At 43.9% G+C, this 14826-nt stretch overlaps 1 protein-coding gene across 2 annotated transcripts in view; it reads right to left on the bottom strand.

Annotated features, from left to right (window-relative positions):
* Positions 1 to 14826, bottom strand: part of BACH2 (BTB domain and CNC homolog 2) — a 205816-nt gene that overhangs the window by 47833 nt on the left and 143157 nt on the right. For both annotated transcript variants that reach the window (XM_061990982.1, XM_061990983.1), the window contains exon 5: positions 5340 to 5594. In XM_061990982.1, the coding sequence (XP_061846966.1) occupies positions 5340 to 5582 (243 nt within the window). In that variant the 5' untranslated portion in view covers positions 5583 to 5594. The remainder of the gene's footprint in view (positions 1 to 5339; positions 5595 to 14826) is intronic.

Raw genomic sequence — 14826 nt, 5'->3', positions numbered from 1 at the left:
ATCTCACCTCCTCTTCCTAAAAGACATGCTGCTTTCCTTTGCCTTTCAGAAGACTTTCTAAGCCACAGACAATTCTGTTCAACTCTTTTTGGAAGGCAACATTTCCAGCAGACAGCTCATTGCACACAAAAGTCACTTTTTGAAACAGGTCCAAGAAAACCAAGGGTTACAGGTAAAACTAAACAACCTAGCTGAGAAGCAAGCTGGTTTTAGAACAGGAAGGACAGTATCAGACCAATGCTAGAGAAAGCTTGGTCTACTGCTCCAGAAGACCCGTGTTTAATTTAACCAGAGAGAAAGGCATTTGGTGCTGTCATGGCAGGAACGACCAGGTGAAGGATTTTTCAAATGTACAGCCCAAAGTCAACAAAACAAAATGCAAGCAAGGTCAGGAATGGCGTTTCTAAGCAGTAAGAATCTAATGCAACTGGGGGGTTTTATTTATTGTTGCTCTTTCTGTCTTTTCACCGTTTAATTGCAACCTCGGCTTTCAGAAAACCAAGCGAATAAGGTGTTTGCTCCCCTGTCCAGTGCCCAGCTTTCAGCTTGCCCGTGTAGACTCACTGTGCACTTCTACTAGCAAAGCCAGACAGGTAACAATAGCGAATAAAAAGCCTATTTGACGAAGCACTGGCTCCTTCTCAAGTAGAGTACCACTACAGCATGAATGACTCAATCATCTACTCAAGAGCTATTACTTGCAGCGATGAAGCAATGTTAATTGGATAATGGCCTGCTGCCAGCTAATATTGGCATGACCTACAATACCCCTGGCTGACAGCCCTGTTTCTCTCTCTATCACACCTTTTTTTGTAATCTGGATGGGAAGTGGAAACCATTAAAAAAAGCCTCATAAGTGCCATTTAACTTCTTATCATGAATTAAAAGCTTAATTAAGTGCCTTGTTAAAGGAAAGAAGACCGGTTTCCGTGATTAAATAAAACAAAACAACAGTTAGGGGTATGGAGTGAATTACTAACTTTAGAGCTTTAAACTCAGAAAATATTAATTTTGGGTTGCATTTAACAGCAGCTGCTAGAGGAAAGCTGCACAATTGCTGAAAACTACCCTGGGTGAAAAGCAGGCCATCTTCTACTTGTTTATCAAAAACTGCAAATGAGGGAAAAAGCATAGAAATCAAGAGCTAATGGGGTCTGTCTTTATTAGCTGTAGGCTGCTGACACACTCCATTCCTCTAACTCTGATAGTTCACACATCACGGCCACATCTGAGCCCTTGTTGTTAACGTGGCTGTTTTTCCAAGCACTTATCTACTAAAAAACCCTGCTTTAACAAAAGGTGTAGTATGAAATCAAATTACTGAGGCTAGCACAAAAGCTGTTATGGAAACTCTTCAATCATTGCAGAATAAGTTCCATACTTGACTTAGTTTAAATTGATTAGGGAAAGATTTGAACTCAGGCACATCAAATCACACTTGAATTGACCTGAAATGTCTAAGACAAAGTTTTGCAGAGGTTTAAAACCCTGTCAATGCAACTGGTCCCAATTCTGTGTGTGCACAGTGTCTCCCTACCGAAATGACTGGTGTAACATAAAGAGTGCTCTCATTTGTAACTGGATATAAACAAGAAATAATGTAGAAAACATCTGTTCACTGTTTAGCTACACAATGGTTAACAATGTCTGGATGCCAGATAAACAAAAAGATACCAACATGCTGCAAAGTAAACAAAAAAAAGTCTGCAATTTAGAGGCTTCAGAGGCAGATTTGTTGCTTTGAATAATCAAAAGTAAGTTCTTTTGTTTTGGTCCCTCACACCAAGACTACATGAGTGTAAAAGCTTTATATATATATATATATATACATATATATAAAGTTTTACCCATCTCCAACACTGAACCTTTGAGCAATAATAATGCCTTTTCTCCAGAATTGTGTATTTTATCAGTTTACAGACCACAAGCAGAATTTAAAATGCAATGCTTGTATGGCTACTTAAAACCAGCTTTATTAATTTACAAGTGATGTCCACCTTTGGAAAAGTTTTGAACTGTGAAGACTACATTTAAAAATGATTTTCAGCCTCTGTTTTTCTGCCACAACTATGTGCCAACAGATATTGTCTAGAAGCTTGAAAAATGTATTGGCTCAGGATATTAACTTTCAACTTTTGTTTGAAATTTCTCCACTGGAGGAATAAGCCCCTACATAACAGACTAAATCAGTTTCCACAGACACTTTTAGAAATAACTCATTGGCTGCCAGAACTCTGCAGACCACAAACTAAAAGCAATAGCCTTTGAGAAGAGTCATGAGCTTGTGAACTGAAAAAGACTCTGCTAACTTCTTTTAATGCAATGTAACTAAGATGGTGTTTCCCCTCTTAAAAACCAGGAGCCTTTCAGTTCCTTTCATGGTGAAAAGAACTGTTCTTTGTTGGAGGCACTTCCCATATCTACACACACTCTGCCCAGCACTCTGAAGCAGAGCAGTGCCAGGAGTAGAGATGTGCATCTTAACCAAAGAATAACTGTGAAATAGGGAAGTGCGTCAGGCAGTTCTCTTTACCCCAAGTGACTAGCATTTGTGAGGAAATTGTTTACCTGATCACCTCACATATTCAAGTACAGTAGCCACTGAACAAATTACATTCAATGTAGTTAACAGCAATTAATTTGCATGTGGAAAATATCTGTATTGGCAAGTATTGGTAACTGTAGGTCCTTTTTTAATAGGCTAAGGGAGTTCTTTTCCAGGATGAGAAAGTTACAGCCCTGATGCTCTGCAACTAAAAGCACGAGGCAAAACAACAGTGGTGGTGATCTTCAGTGAAGTGTGACTGGGAAAAACCTGAAGAGCTAGATTCACTGCTTCTGCAAATCCATGGGCTTCACTGGAGCTGTTAACAGCAGTCAGCATAATCCTAAGTCACTACAACTTCTTGATCTGTCGCTGAGATACATTCTGAACTGTCAAACTACAATACTTCATTTATCCAAAGAGGATTCACTTAGAATCAGAATGGTAGGGTTGGAAGGGATCTTTAGAGATCATCTGGTGCAACCCCCCTGCTAAAGTAGGTCCACCTAGATCAGGGCACATAGGAACATGTCCAGGCAGGTCTTGAAGACCTTCAGAGAAGGAGACTCCACACCCTCCCTGTGCCAGGGCTCCCTCACCTCAACATTGACATAGTTTTTTCTTATGTTTCAATGGAACTTTCTGTGTTCCAGCTTCATCCCATTACCCCTTGTCCTGTTGCTAGATACCATCGAAAAAGGGATGTCCCAACCTCCTGACACCCAGCATTTATATACTTATAAATATTAATGAGATCCCCCCTCAGTCTCCTCCAGACTAAACAGCCCCAGTTCCTGCAGCCTTTCCTCACATGAAAGATGTTCCAGCCCCCTGATCATCTTGGTGGCCCTGTGCTGGACTCTCTCCAGCAGTACCCTGTCCCTCTTGAGCTGAGGAGCCCAGAACTGGACACAGGACTCCAGATGAGGCCTCACCAGGGCAGAGTAGAGGGGGAGCAGAACCTCCCTCGACCTGCCGCCCACACTCTTCTTGATGCATCCCAGGCTGCCATTGGCCTTCTTGGCCCTGAGGGCACATTGCTGGCTCATGGTCAGTTTATTATCAACCAGCACTCCCAGTTCTCTCTCTGCAGAGCTGCTCTCCAGCAGGTCAATCCCCAGCCTGTACTGGTGCATGGGGTTGTTCCTTCCCAGATGCAGGACTCTGCACTTGTCCTGCATCTCATGAGGTTCACTTACATAGAAATAACTTACTGTTGGACTAAAAGATTTTGATGTAGTATCTCATATAAAACACATAGAAAGGCAAACCTTTGACTTTTAACTCTTTCGTGCCATATGAACGCAGGACTGGTCACCAAGTGCAGAGAGATGATCATCCCTCCACCACCCTGCTCCTCCTACTGGCCTGTGGCTCAGCACCTCGCTGCTGCTGTGACTAGAAATCTGCTAATTTCCAGTCTACTTTTAGGAAAAGCCAGTTGAAACCAATCAATGCTTGTGTAAACATGGTCTTTTACTATTAAAGAAAAACTCTCCCTCTCAGTTGTTATATCTTGGTTGCCTACATGGAGCTGCAGCATGTCACGGCAGTCTTGTCTTCTCCTCCTTTGGGCCAGACTCCTTCTGAACATCTCAGTCACTCCTTGTGCTTACTTGAATTTCTTTTGTTTTTCTTTGTCTGATAGCACCTGAATCATACATGGAGGCCTCACCAACGCTGACAATCTCTTGTCTCTTCGTATCTATGCACCCCTGGACATGTTTTGTCACCTCTCTGCTCCTATCCTTGCTTTGTGGTGTGAAAACTATGCAACACTGACTGAGACTTGGTTCTTCCACTGGAAATTATTAGTGGATGCAGTAGAATCATAGTGTGCATCCTAGTGCGTCCTCTGCAATTTCTCTAAGCTCCTATGCAAAATGTCTGGGTTGAAACATCTTAATGAGTAACACTCAGTGTCAAGACTCAAGAAGACACACCCGGTGACCTACTTCTACTAAATGCTCTCCAACTCATGCTGTGACAACATCATGATGCTGTTGGTCTCTGGAGAGCTAGACCAGAGGCGGAAAAAACGTGTGACACTTTGGGACCTGTCATTTAAAACCACACACCATGCTTCTTCATGGGCATTAAGCAAATGATGGTGAAAACCCCTCTTTGTGCCAGAGTACCTTCCCACTGAGTGACTGCCTTTGCATGCCCTGGGAATATCGCTACCCTTCCCATGCTGCACTGGCCAGTTGGTGGTGCTGGGCAGAGGTGGAGGGTGATGGTAGGCCTGGCCAACCGGCAGATGTCTCGTCTGTGGGCAGCAAAGCCACCGGTGTGACCTACGGGAGCTGCGCTGTCACGGCCCTACGGCTGTGAGGAAACTACAGTGGGGGTGGAAGCCAGCCAGTGAGATTCTGTGGTAAAATAAAGTAAACTTTCCAGTGAGGTATGTATTTTCTAGGTCCCTTGGCTTCCTGCTGTGGAAGCCAGGCTGCATGAGAAAAACCCTGTTTTTTTGACAGACCGTGTTCATGGTTTCTTGGTGGAAAACACATGACCTGAAGCAGTTCAATCCCAGACTTGTGCTGAACAAAGGTGAGAGGAAGCAAGGCTGAATGAGGTGCAGGAGGGGAAAGAGATAGACGGGGATATGAGGTGCCAGAGAGGAGGGATTTGCAACCCACCCAAACATAAATCCCACACCCAGAGCCATGCCAGGGCAGGCACTGACAGCCACGCCACGCTCCCCTTTGCCATGTTAGCAGACCACGGAGCCCTCACTGCATGGGATGGAAAGGGCTTGTGTTGAGGGCAGGGGCACGGCGACATACTGTACCTCTTCCGGCAGGCTGACCACCAGGTCATTTTCCGTCTGCCCTACCAAGGCCTGCAAGAAGTACTCGCTGCAGGCAGCCAGCACAGCCCGGTGGGCGCGGAACTCCTTCCCTTCCACGATCAGCGTCACGTCACAGAGAATGTCCTGCTTCCGCTGGTCATTTAAGCAGAGGAGAATATTGGTACAGTGCACCGTTGACTCATACACATACATGGGGGAGTCAGTCTTCTCATCCACAGACATGCCGTTCACACCCTGCAGGGGAGAAGGAAGGAAGAAAACAGACAAGGTGGTGAGGAGCAACGCAGCCACCGAGCAAATGTGGCACGCTGGGGTGTTGCCTGATTCACAGAAACGTAGAATGGTAGGGGTTAGGGAACTCTAGAGATCATCTAGTCCAACCTCCCTGCCAAAGCAGGTCCACCTAGATCAGGTCACACAGGAATGAGTCCAGGTGGGATTTGAAGACCTCCAGAGAAGAAGTCTCCACACCCTCCCCTGGGCAGCCTGTGCCAGGGCTCCCTCACCTCACAGGGAAATAGTTTCTCCTTATGTTTCAATGGAACTTTTTTTGTTCCAGCTTCTTTCCATTATGCCTGTCATTGGAGAAAAAAGTGCTGCCCCAGCCTCCTGACACCCACCATTTATATATTCATAAATGTTAATGAGATCTTCCCTCAGTCTCCTCCAGACTAAACAGCCCCAGTTCCCACAGCCTTTCCTCATATGAAAGATGTTCCATTCCCCTGATCATCTTGGTGGCCCTGTGCTGGCCTCTCTCTAGCACTTCCCTGTCCCTCTTGAGCTGAGGAGCCCAGAACTAGACACAGGACTCCAGATGAGGCCTCAGCAGGGCAGATTCCTGGATATTCTGGGACCACTGTCAAGCAGCCCATTAACTCAACTCTGGGCAAATTGCTCAGGAAAGTTATCAGGAAAGGTGTTTGTTGCCACCAGCTTTCATTCCACTGCCCTTCAACTACCTACTGCCCCTCAACTTCCCCCTTCAAAACAAAAATAGAGTTTAGATGGACTGCAAAGTGCTTTCCTTCAACCACCTACTATGCATCTATGATTTTCAATTTAGTAGAGGCAGTAACATGGGGACATGGGAAATTCTAGAAGGTTTTTAGCAAAAACCCAAAAGTGCCTGTTGTTTTTAATAACAGTGAAAAAAATGGCTTTGTGCTTGCTTCTGTGAATTTCAGATGAAGGGAAAAAACCCTCAAAACCCCAGGCTGTTCTCCAGTGGACAGGCAGCACTGTATGTTTACACTTAAATGCATCAGCTCAAGTGAAAGGCAAGGTGGAATCCTACCCAATGAAGACAAGCCACTAACCACAGCCTCTTCATTTCTCAATCACAATAAGAGCAATTTTAAGCCTTAAGTGGGAGAGAAAGATGTTTGGTGGCTTCAGATGAAATCTGTTTCCAGGTATGGCTAAAGCCCACGCCTTCACCAGCGGTTTAATGCCATTTACAGATCCACAGATGCAAGAAAATCCCTTGAGCCTCAGGCAGCAGGGCAGCACGTTGGTGCTGGGGTTGCTTGTGCCTGCAAGTAAGTTTACCCCTCCTGACCGCACAGCAGAGGTTGGAAGGATGTAAGACACTCATTACAAGTGCCAGAGGCAGGGAGTTCTCTGGTTGGTGCTCTGCAATTTCTAACACAAGCAGAACTGGCAATGCCTCTAAACACAGGGACAGGACTCGCAGTCATAATAGTGGCAGGGATCAGATCACCCAGCACCACATAAACACCCTTTCCACTTAAACACGTTGAAGTAATTCTTTCACCCAAAACTTTCAGCCCAGTATCAGACTGAATCCTCTTCGCCTTATTTCAATTTTTCTAAGTAGAAAAGTGCAAAAGCTTATGCTGCTGTCTGAACACACTATGTACCCCAAAACAAGCCAAACATGCTTGGTTTAGGGCTTACAAGAGAAAAAAGATAATTTGTATATATTATTCTACCTTCTGCTGAAAGGAAAGTCATGCAAATGCATTAACTTCAAGTACTTTAGGGAATTGCTTTCCCTTATTGTGAACAGTCTCTGCTTTCTGAGAGGTAGACTCAGAGGCATACACGGCTACGGGCAACAGGCAGCAGTGCTTTGGCATTATAGTGCTGTACCATAAATCACAGAATGACAGAATCTTAAGGATTGGAAGGGACCGTGAAAGATCATCCAGTCCAATCCCTCTGCCAGAGCAGGACCATCTAGAGGAGGTCACACAGGAACTCATCCAGGTGGGTTTGAATGCCTCCAGAGAAGGAGACTCCACAGCCCATCTGGGCAGCCCCTTCCAGTGCTCCCTCACCTCAACAGGGAAGAAGTTTTCCCTTGTGTTTCTTTGAAATTTCTTCTGTTCCAGCTTGTACCTGTTGCCCCTTATCCTATCATTGGCCATCACTGAGAACAGCCTGGCTCCATCCTCCTGACATTCACTCTTTACATATTTGTAAACATGAATGAGGTCACCCCTCAGTCTCCTCCAAGCTGAAGAGCCCCAGCTCCCTCAGCCTTTCATCATAAGGGAGATTCTCAACTCCCTTCATCATCTTGGTGGCCCTGTGCTGAACTCTCTCCAGCAGCTCCCTGTCCTTCTTGAACTGAGGGGAAGGGCTAATCTGGGTTGATTGGTTGGGTCTTTTTCTGCCCATGTAGGCATTTCAGCTGGGTACTCAGAAATGTAGCATGAGTCAGCAGTATATATTAAAAGTACCGGTAAAAGAGAAACCATAAGCATCCCATTAAGAGACTTCCAGTAATATTACAGTTTTGTAACATTGACAAGAGTAACTATTTAGTAGGAAGAGTCATAATAGCCAGTGGTTAAAAAATACTCCTATAAAGGTGAGGAGATGGAGTTACCAATAAGAAGTCTAGTAAATACTTACAAGTAATAAATTGGTCCTCTTAAGTCCATTCTTGTCTAGATTAGTATATTTTGAATGACACTGTAGAAGAATTGTACTCTGTTTTGAACTCATGGCAAGAGAAATAGTTTGAAGTCATGTTTTGTCTACTCATCTATACGCATTAACAATATAGCACACAACATTGTATTTTGTACTAGCAAAGAAAAATGCTGCAAACATCCACATTAAAAAGTAGTAGAGGAGGAATTTTGCTTCTACTTGTTACAATGGTGTTTAGAAATACATTAAGGGTGGGTGTCAGGAGGGTGGAGCCAGGCTGTTCTCTGTGATGGCCAATGATAGGACAAGGGCAATGGGTACAAGCTGGAACAGAAGAGGTTCCAAAGAAATACAAGGGAAAACTTCCCTGTTGAGGTGAGGGAGCACTGGAAGGGGCTGCCCAGATGGGGTGTGGAGTCTCCTTCTCTGGAGACATTCAAACCCACCTGGATGAGTTCCTGTGTGACCTACTCTAGCTGGTCCTGCTCTGGCAGAGGGGTTGGCCTGGATGATCTTTCGAGGTCCTTTCCAGCCCTTGAGATTCTGTGATTCAATGACTTTATATCCAGAGACAAGATACCTAGCTGCCTATTGATCTGCATACAGGTAGAGGAGGGAGGCACCTTGGGGCTTTTTATGCTACTGGTTGGATTTCTTGAACAGGCTTAATTTCCGTTTCTTTTCCTCTCCATAAACTGAGACTAATAAGAAGAACTGACAGCAATCATTTTATTAGCACTCCAGTAAGGTAAAAGAGAAAACGATACTCAGCTCATCCCACTCACAGCTTTCTGTGTAACTGAGCTCTGATGCTAACGATAGTGTTGTAATGATGTTCTAAGCGGTCACTCTTGCGTGCTATGAAAGGCAGGAGTTTACAAGAACAATCTAGTGGGAAAACCTGAGAGTTGCAAATGACAATGTGAAGGGGAAAGCGTTAATTTTTTTCTTCCCTTTTCTTTCCAAACTTGTGTTATGTCTGTAATGTCTCAGAGGATGAAAAACTGAACAAGAAACCTGAAACCTGGCAGGTAATGAACAGAACATCAATTATATTTTCAATGCCTCTTAAAAAAAACCCGAACCCCAATGTTTGCCTGAAATTGAAATCCCTTTTTTTTTTTACAGTAATAGGGCAATTTGTGTGAATCAAACCCTGAATTACTCGGTTGCTAATTAGTAATTTCCCACTTTTTAACTGCAGTTCTCATCAAGTGTGGTTTCTCTTTTAAAATAAAAATGTTGCATGCCCTGTGAAGTGCTGAAAATACCACGGTGTGTTTTCCCTCTGGCTAACGAGCCTGCCTTCTATGTTAGGAAACCTGACCTACGTGGTACTGAGGTGTGGGGCTGCGAATCGCCCTGTCCTTCTCAGCAGGTCCCCGGCCACGGCGTCCACCCAGCTGCTTGTGTCGCTGTGTTTTCCCAGGGCCACTGCGATGACCTCGTGGGCTTCCCAAAAGCAGATCTGTGTTGTGCCCCTTCCCACAGCCACAGAGCCTGCGTGGATGCCCTGGCCTGCGGCTGCGATCTCAGCCCGACACAGACTTCCCCCGGCTGTGCCCCTGGCTGCTCCAGGAAGCACCCTGAGCCCTGTGTTGCGCACAGGGAAGCCAGAGCTGGGCTGCAGCTCAGGACCACTTAGGCCAAAAAAAACCCCCTCAAGCTTTTAATGTTTCAACACCAGTGATTTACGATCTTCCCTTTTCCACTATCTGCCATCGACTGAATGACCTCCTGACACGAGGTGTTTCCTCTCCAAGAGGGCTTTATCCTGCAGGATAGGAGCAAGATGGTGAAAGCCCGTGCTGGGAAGCATACTGTTCATTTTCATGAGGGAAGAGTTTAGAGTGTAAAGAGAAAAGGTCACTGTAGGGTGTTGGCATGTAGTAGCAAGACAATGAGCAGAATTGGACTTTGGGTTTTTCCCCCCCTTGGAAGAAAAGCAGGGATTGGGTATTAACTCAGAACTCTGAGGCAAACAAGGCTGAAAGTCTTTTATACAGTGTTAATTCAAACCACATAGCTTTTTGCTCAATTCAGTATTATGCTGACTTTGCTGAACGTTCTTCATGGAAATCATTGCTACACACTTGGTATTTCTTGAAACTGAAGAGAGAATGTCTTAGCAAGCCTTTCTCCTCTCAAAAGGACATGCTGTGTATTTGTTTGCATATAGGTCACCATACTGCCAGAAAAAGCCTCTGAAACAAAAGTTTCCAGAAACTGGCACGAACTATTGTGGGCAAGGAAAGCACCATTGAAACTGTGCCAAAAAAAAGTTGCTGGTAAAGGCCAGCCACTGTGAACTGGAACGCTGCTTACACCATCCTTCCACAGCCATGGATGGGAGATCCTACCGAGTCCTTTTGCATGAGCAGCATGAAGGAGGCACGTGAAACCTCAGGAGACCAAAGAAGTTGCTCATGGAACATCCAAATCACTTTGGTTTGCAGCACGTTGTCTCTGCTGGCTGGCGCTCACCCAAAACTCTCCAGGAACTCATAAATGCATTGCCTGAGCTGCTACCAAAAATACATCACCAATCACCAAAAAGCCAGCTCTTGCCTCACAAGGCTAGAGGGCAGGCAATGTGGTGTCTGTTTTTAAAGGGAAACATTAGGGGAGTGAAAATCTTATCAAGACAGACCAGAAAGTCCTGCATCAGAACTGGGTTAATTACATGAAAGGGTAAATCTCAGTCATGGCAGAGCTACAGAGCACTTAACCAGGCAAATTATCATCGTGACAAAGCAGCATGGCTTCTGCAAGGGGAAGTCATGTCTCTGATGGGCTCTATTAGAATTCCTGAAGTGTGTCAAATTAGCAGTGAGGAACACTGGTACATGTAATTAGTGCTGACTTTCAGAAATCCTTTGACAAAACCTTTACAAAAGGCTGTTAGAAAAGCTCAGTGGCCATAAGGTGAGACATTGCGTCAGACTGGAAATCACTTAGGCTAAACTCTGTTCAGCAGAGAAGTGATTCAGGGGTAATTTTCAGCAGGTTAATGGTAAAATTCCTCCAAATGGCAACAGTACTGGCTCACATCTGGCCACAGTTATGCCATGCAACACACTGGAGCTCCTCTCTCTCTGAAGTTAAAGCACGGTTGGGCCAACTTAGTACACTGATGGGAGACTGCCTGGGTGTACCAGGGTCTAAACAGCAGCCTACCACTTGAGGTCATTGAGAAGGTGAGGCCAGACACTGTGAGCAATTTTAAGCAACAGAGATTTAGACTGAACATAAGGAAAAACTGAGGAACAGGTTGCCTGGAGAGGTTGATTCCTCTCCATCCTTAGAGGTTTTCAAGACTAGACTGGATGTAGCACTGAGAAACCTGCTCTGATCTCAGAGCCGACCTCCTTTGAGCAGGAGGCTGTGATAGGAACCTCCTCAAGTCCTTTCTAACATGAATTGTCTGATGAATCTACACTGATTAGTGACCTAGAATTCCACAGACGTATCCAGGTGGGTTTGAAAACTTACCAAGAAGGAGCCTCCACACTCTCCCTGGGCAGCCTGTGCCAGGGCTCCCTCACCTTTAACATAAAACAGTTTTTCCTTAAGTGGAACTTTCTGTGTTCAAAAGAGAATTAAAAGATGATAGGTATTGTTGGGAATTTTTAAAAAAGAATATAAAAAAGAATTAGATGCTAACAGGGTGACATGCTAAACCCAGGGCACTGTTATACACAAGTGGCAATTAGAGATAGAATGGTTGAGGTTGGAGAGGAGCTCTAGATATCATCTAGTGTAGCCTCCCTGCTCAAAACAGAGAGAAGGCTGCTCAGGACTGTGTGCTGTAGGGTTTTGAGCCTCTTCCAACAGTGGAGACCTCACACCATGTCTGGACAAACTTTTTGCAGTGTTTGACCACCATCACAGTAAAATGGGAACTCATTGACCTGGAGTCTCACTTCCAATTTGGAGTCTCTCGTGAAAAGACAGACTGGAGACAGACAAACTGTCATCACCTAGAGACAGATTTTAGAGAGAGATATAAATATCTTAATAAAGACATGTATTTCCTAGTTACTTCTGGTGTAATACACTGTTGTGTGGTATCTGTGTCTGACTTCTGATGTTGAAACAGGGAGAAACGAAATTCTCAGGAGAGCAATGAAAAAGATTACTGGCAAAGAAAGAGAAAAAGCCCTCCTCAACATGCAGGATCAATTCAATGAATATTATACAAATGACAAAAAATAAAAAGGTCAAAGCAGCACTGCATTGTTTCTAGTGTCACAAATAGTAGAGAGCACCCAAGTATAGAATCACAGAACTGTTTTGGTTGGAAAAGACCTTTAAGATCATTGAGTCCCGCCACTAACACAACACTGCCAAACATCCAGTGTCTAAGAACTCTCTCAGTGATAAAGCTCTTAATATCCAATCTAAATCCCTCCTGGAGTAACTTGAGGCGGTTTCCTCTTGTCTTATCACTTGTTACTTGGGAAAAGAGACCAACCTCCACCTCACTACAGCCTCCTGTCAGGTAGTTGTAGACAGTGACCATGTGTCCCCTCAGCCTCCTCTTTTCCAAGCTAAACATCCCCAGCTCCCTCAGATGGTCCCCACAATGCTTCACCAGCCCTGGTGTCTGTCTCTGGACATGCTCCAGGAAAAAAGCAAGGAAAGTAAAAAAAAAAAAAAGCAGTAAGACAATGGAATTTGTAAGAAGAAGAGCTGTGATTCCTGACCGTGGAAACGAACTGAAATTGTTCCCCGTACTCATAGGAAAACGCTTCTTTTGTTTTTCCTGAGAGATTTCACAGTCACTGCAATAAACCATTTGTACAACTGATCACAGCTGCACGTTACTGGGCACGGAGCTCACCAGATTTGTAAAAGGATTAGTCACTCCTAATAAGAATACCCACAATACTCAAGGTACAAGTTTACATGGGATGAATATTCACATGCTCCAGCACATTGGCTAAAAGCAAACCGCCTGGGCAGAGGAATGTGTCTGTATTATCCATCTTTATTGACCTCCTAACCACTGTCTCAGAAACACATTATTTGAATCATGTATTTAAGAGAGGATCAATACTGAACGGGGGTTGTTTTTAGTTCCTGTTCACACACTTCCAATCAGTTCCACTAACAGTAAAAAAACAGGACACTGAGGAGTAACCTGAAGTGATCAGCTTGAATGCATCCAGGACTCGTTGGTCAGAGGTAGCTGGAGCATCTGAACTGCAGATTTGTGTGTGTACAGCTGACTATTTCTCTTCAATCCGATGCAGAGAGTGTGAAAAAAAAAGAGCTCTTTTGTTCTGAGTTATTTTTTTTTCTCCTCCTAACAACTTAGCACAAGGTACTACAAAAAAAAAATGGGGAGGATGATGATAAAATAATGAAAAAGTTGAGAGAAATGCCAGCAAAAGCACATCAGACTTGACAGTTTTTAGGAATAAACATGCACTGTTTCTAAATGGCAAGTGGGAGGAAAATTATTTTCCAGGCTTTCTTCCCCATCTTGTAATATTTTTTCCTATCAAAAGACTTGTTCTGTGTAATAAACACTTTGGTTTTAAAGAGATTTATCAATCACTGACACTTGAGAGCTCCTAAAATGACCATCCTTATAATTGGTTATTACGATCTCTCAATTATACCCACAATAACAAAGGATATGATTATATTGTCACTGCTTCCCTTTAAAAGGAAACTATTGAAAGGCCTAATGATTAATTCACCGTTTTTGAGAGCTCACTGTAATGACAGAAGACTATATACAAAGGTCTCTTCAGTGAGCCTATTATTCAATTAATAAATGCTGAATACCGAGCAGTCACCGTCATATGAAACCCCCAAGAACTGCGTGAATTTTTAACCAATTAATTATCAATTACAACATCATAAAACACCAGCACAAAAATAGAAATAACGAAATTTAATTATACATTATTCTTCTTAGTTGCTGCAAATACTATACAAGAGTGATTTTGATTAATAATTCATACAGCAATAAAGTATCAGGAAAGATAATTATAATGTGCCACAATTCTCACACTGATTTCTGTAATTACAGATTACAACAGTGTTAGCAATTTAAAAAGGTTAGGGAGCAGTAGTAATTTGCTATGTCATCCTCAGAAATATTAATGTCTTCTTCTCTGAGCACCCCAGATAATTGAAAATAGACTAGCAGGCTACACGAGTTTGCCTCCTGACAAACATACTGTGGGTGCCAGGGCTATTAGCAAGAACATCTTCAGAAACGAGCTTTTCCCACTGTTCAAGGAACTTCTGTTCTAAGAAAAGTGTAAAAGGCATTGTAGAGCATTCTTGGCCAGCAGCGATAGCTATGGCTCATGCTTCTGACTCTGCCACCCGAAAGCAAGACCTTCAATTGACCATGAGTAGTAAGGGGAACAGCTAAGAGAGGATTTACCCAAGAGAGGATTTACCCAGGCACCCTCTAGAGAGGCAGGTCTGGTTGGGCACGCAGCAGGGTCCTACAGACATTTGGTAACATCTAAAGGCAAGAATTCATATTGCTGTGGAGTGCCTTTCCTTGGAGGTCTTCAAGACCCGTCTGGACATGTTC

This window comes from Colius striatus, chromosome 2 (assembly GCF_028858725.1).
Source record: "Colius striatus isolate bColStr4 chromosome 2, bColStr4.1.hap1, whole genome shotgun sequence".
Taxonomy (NCBI): Eukaryota; Metazoa; Chordata; class Aves; order Coliiformes; family Coliidae; genus Colius; species Colius striatus.
Note: the sequence above shows the minus strand (reverse complement) of the source record. Positions and strands in the feature narration are given on the sequence as shown.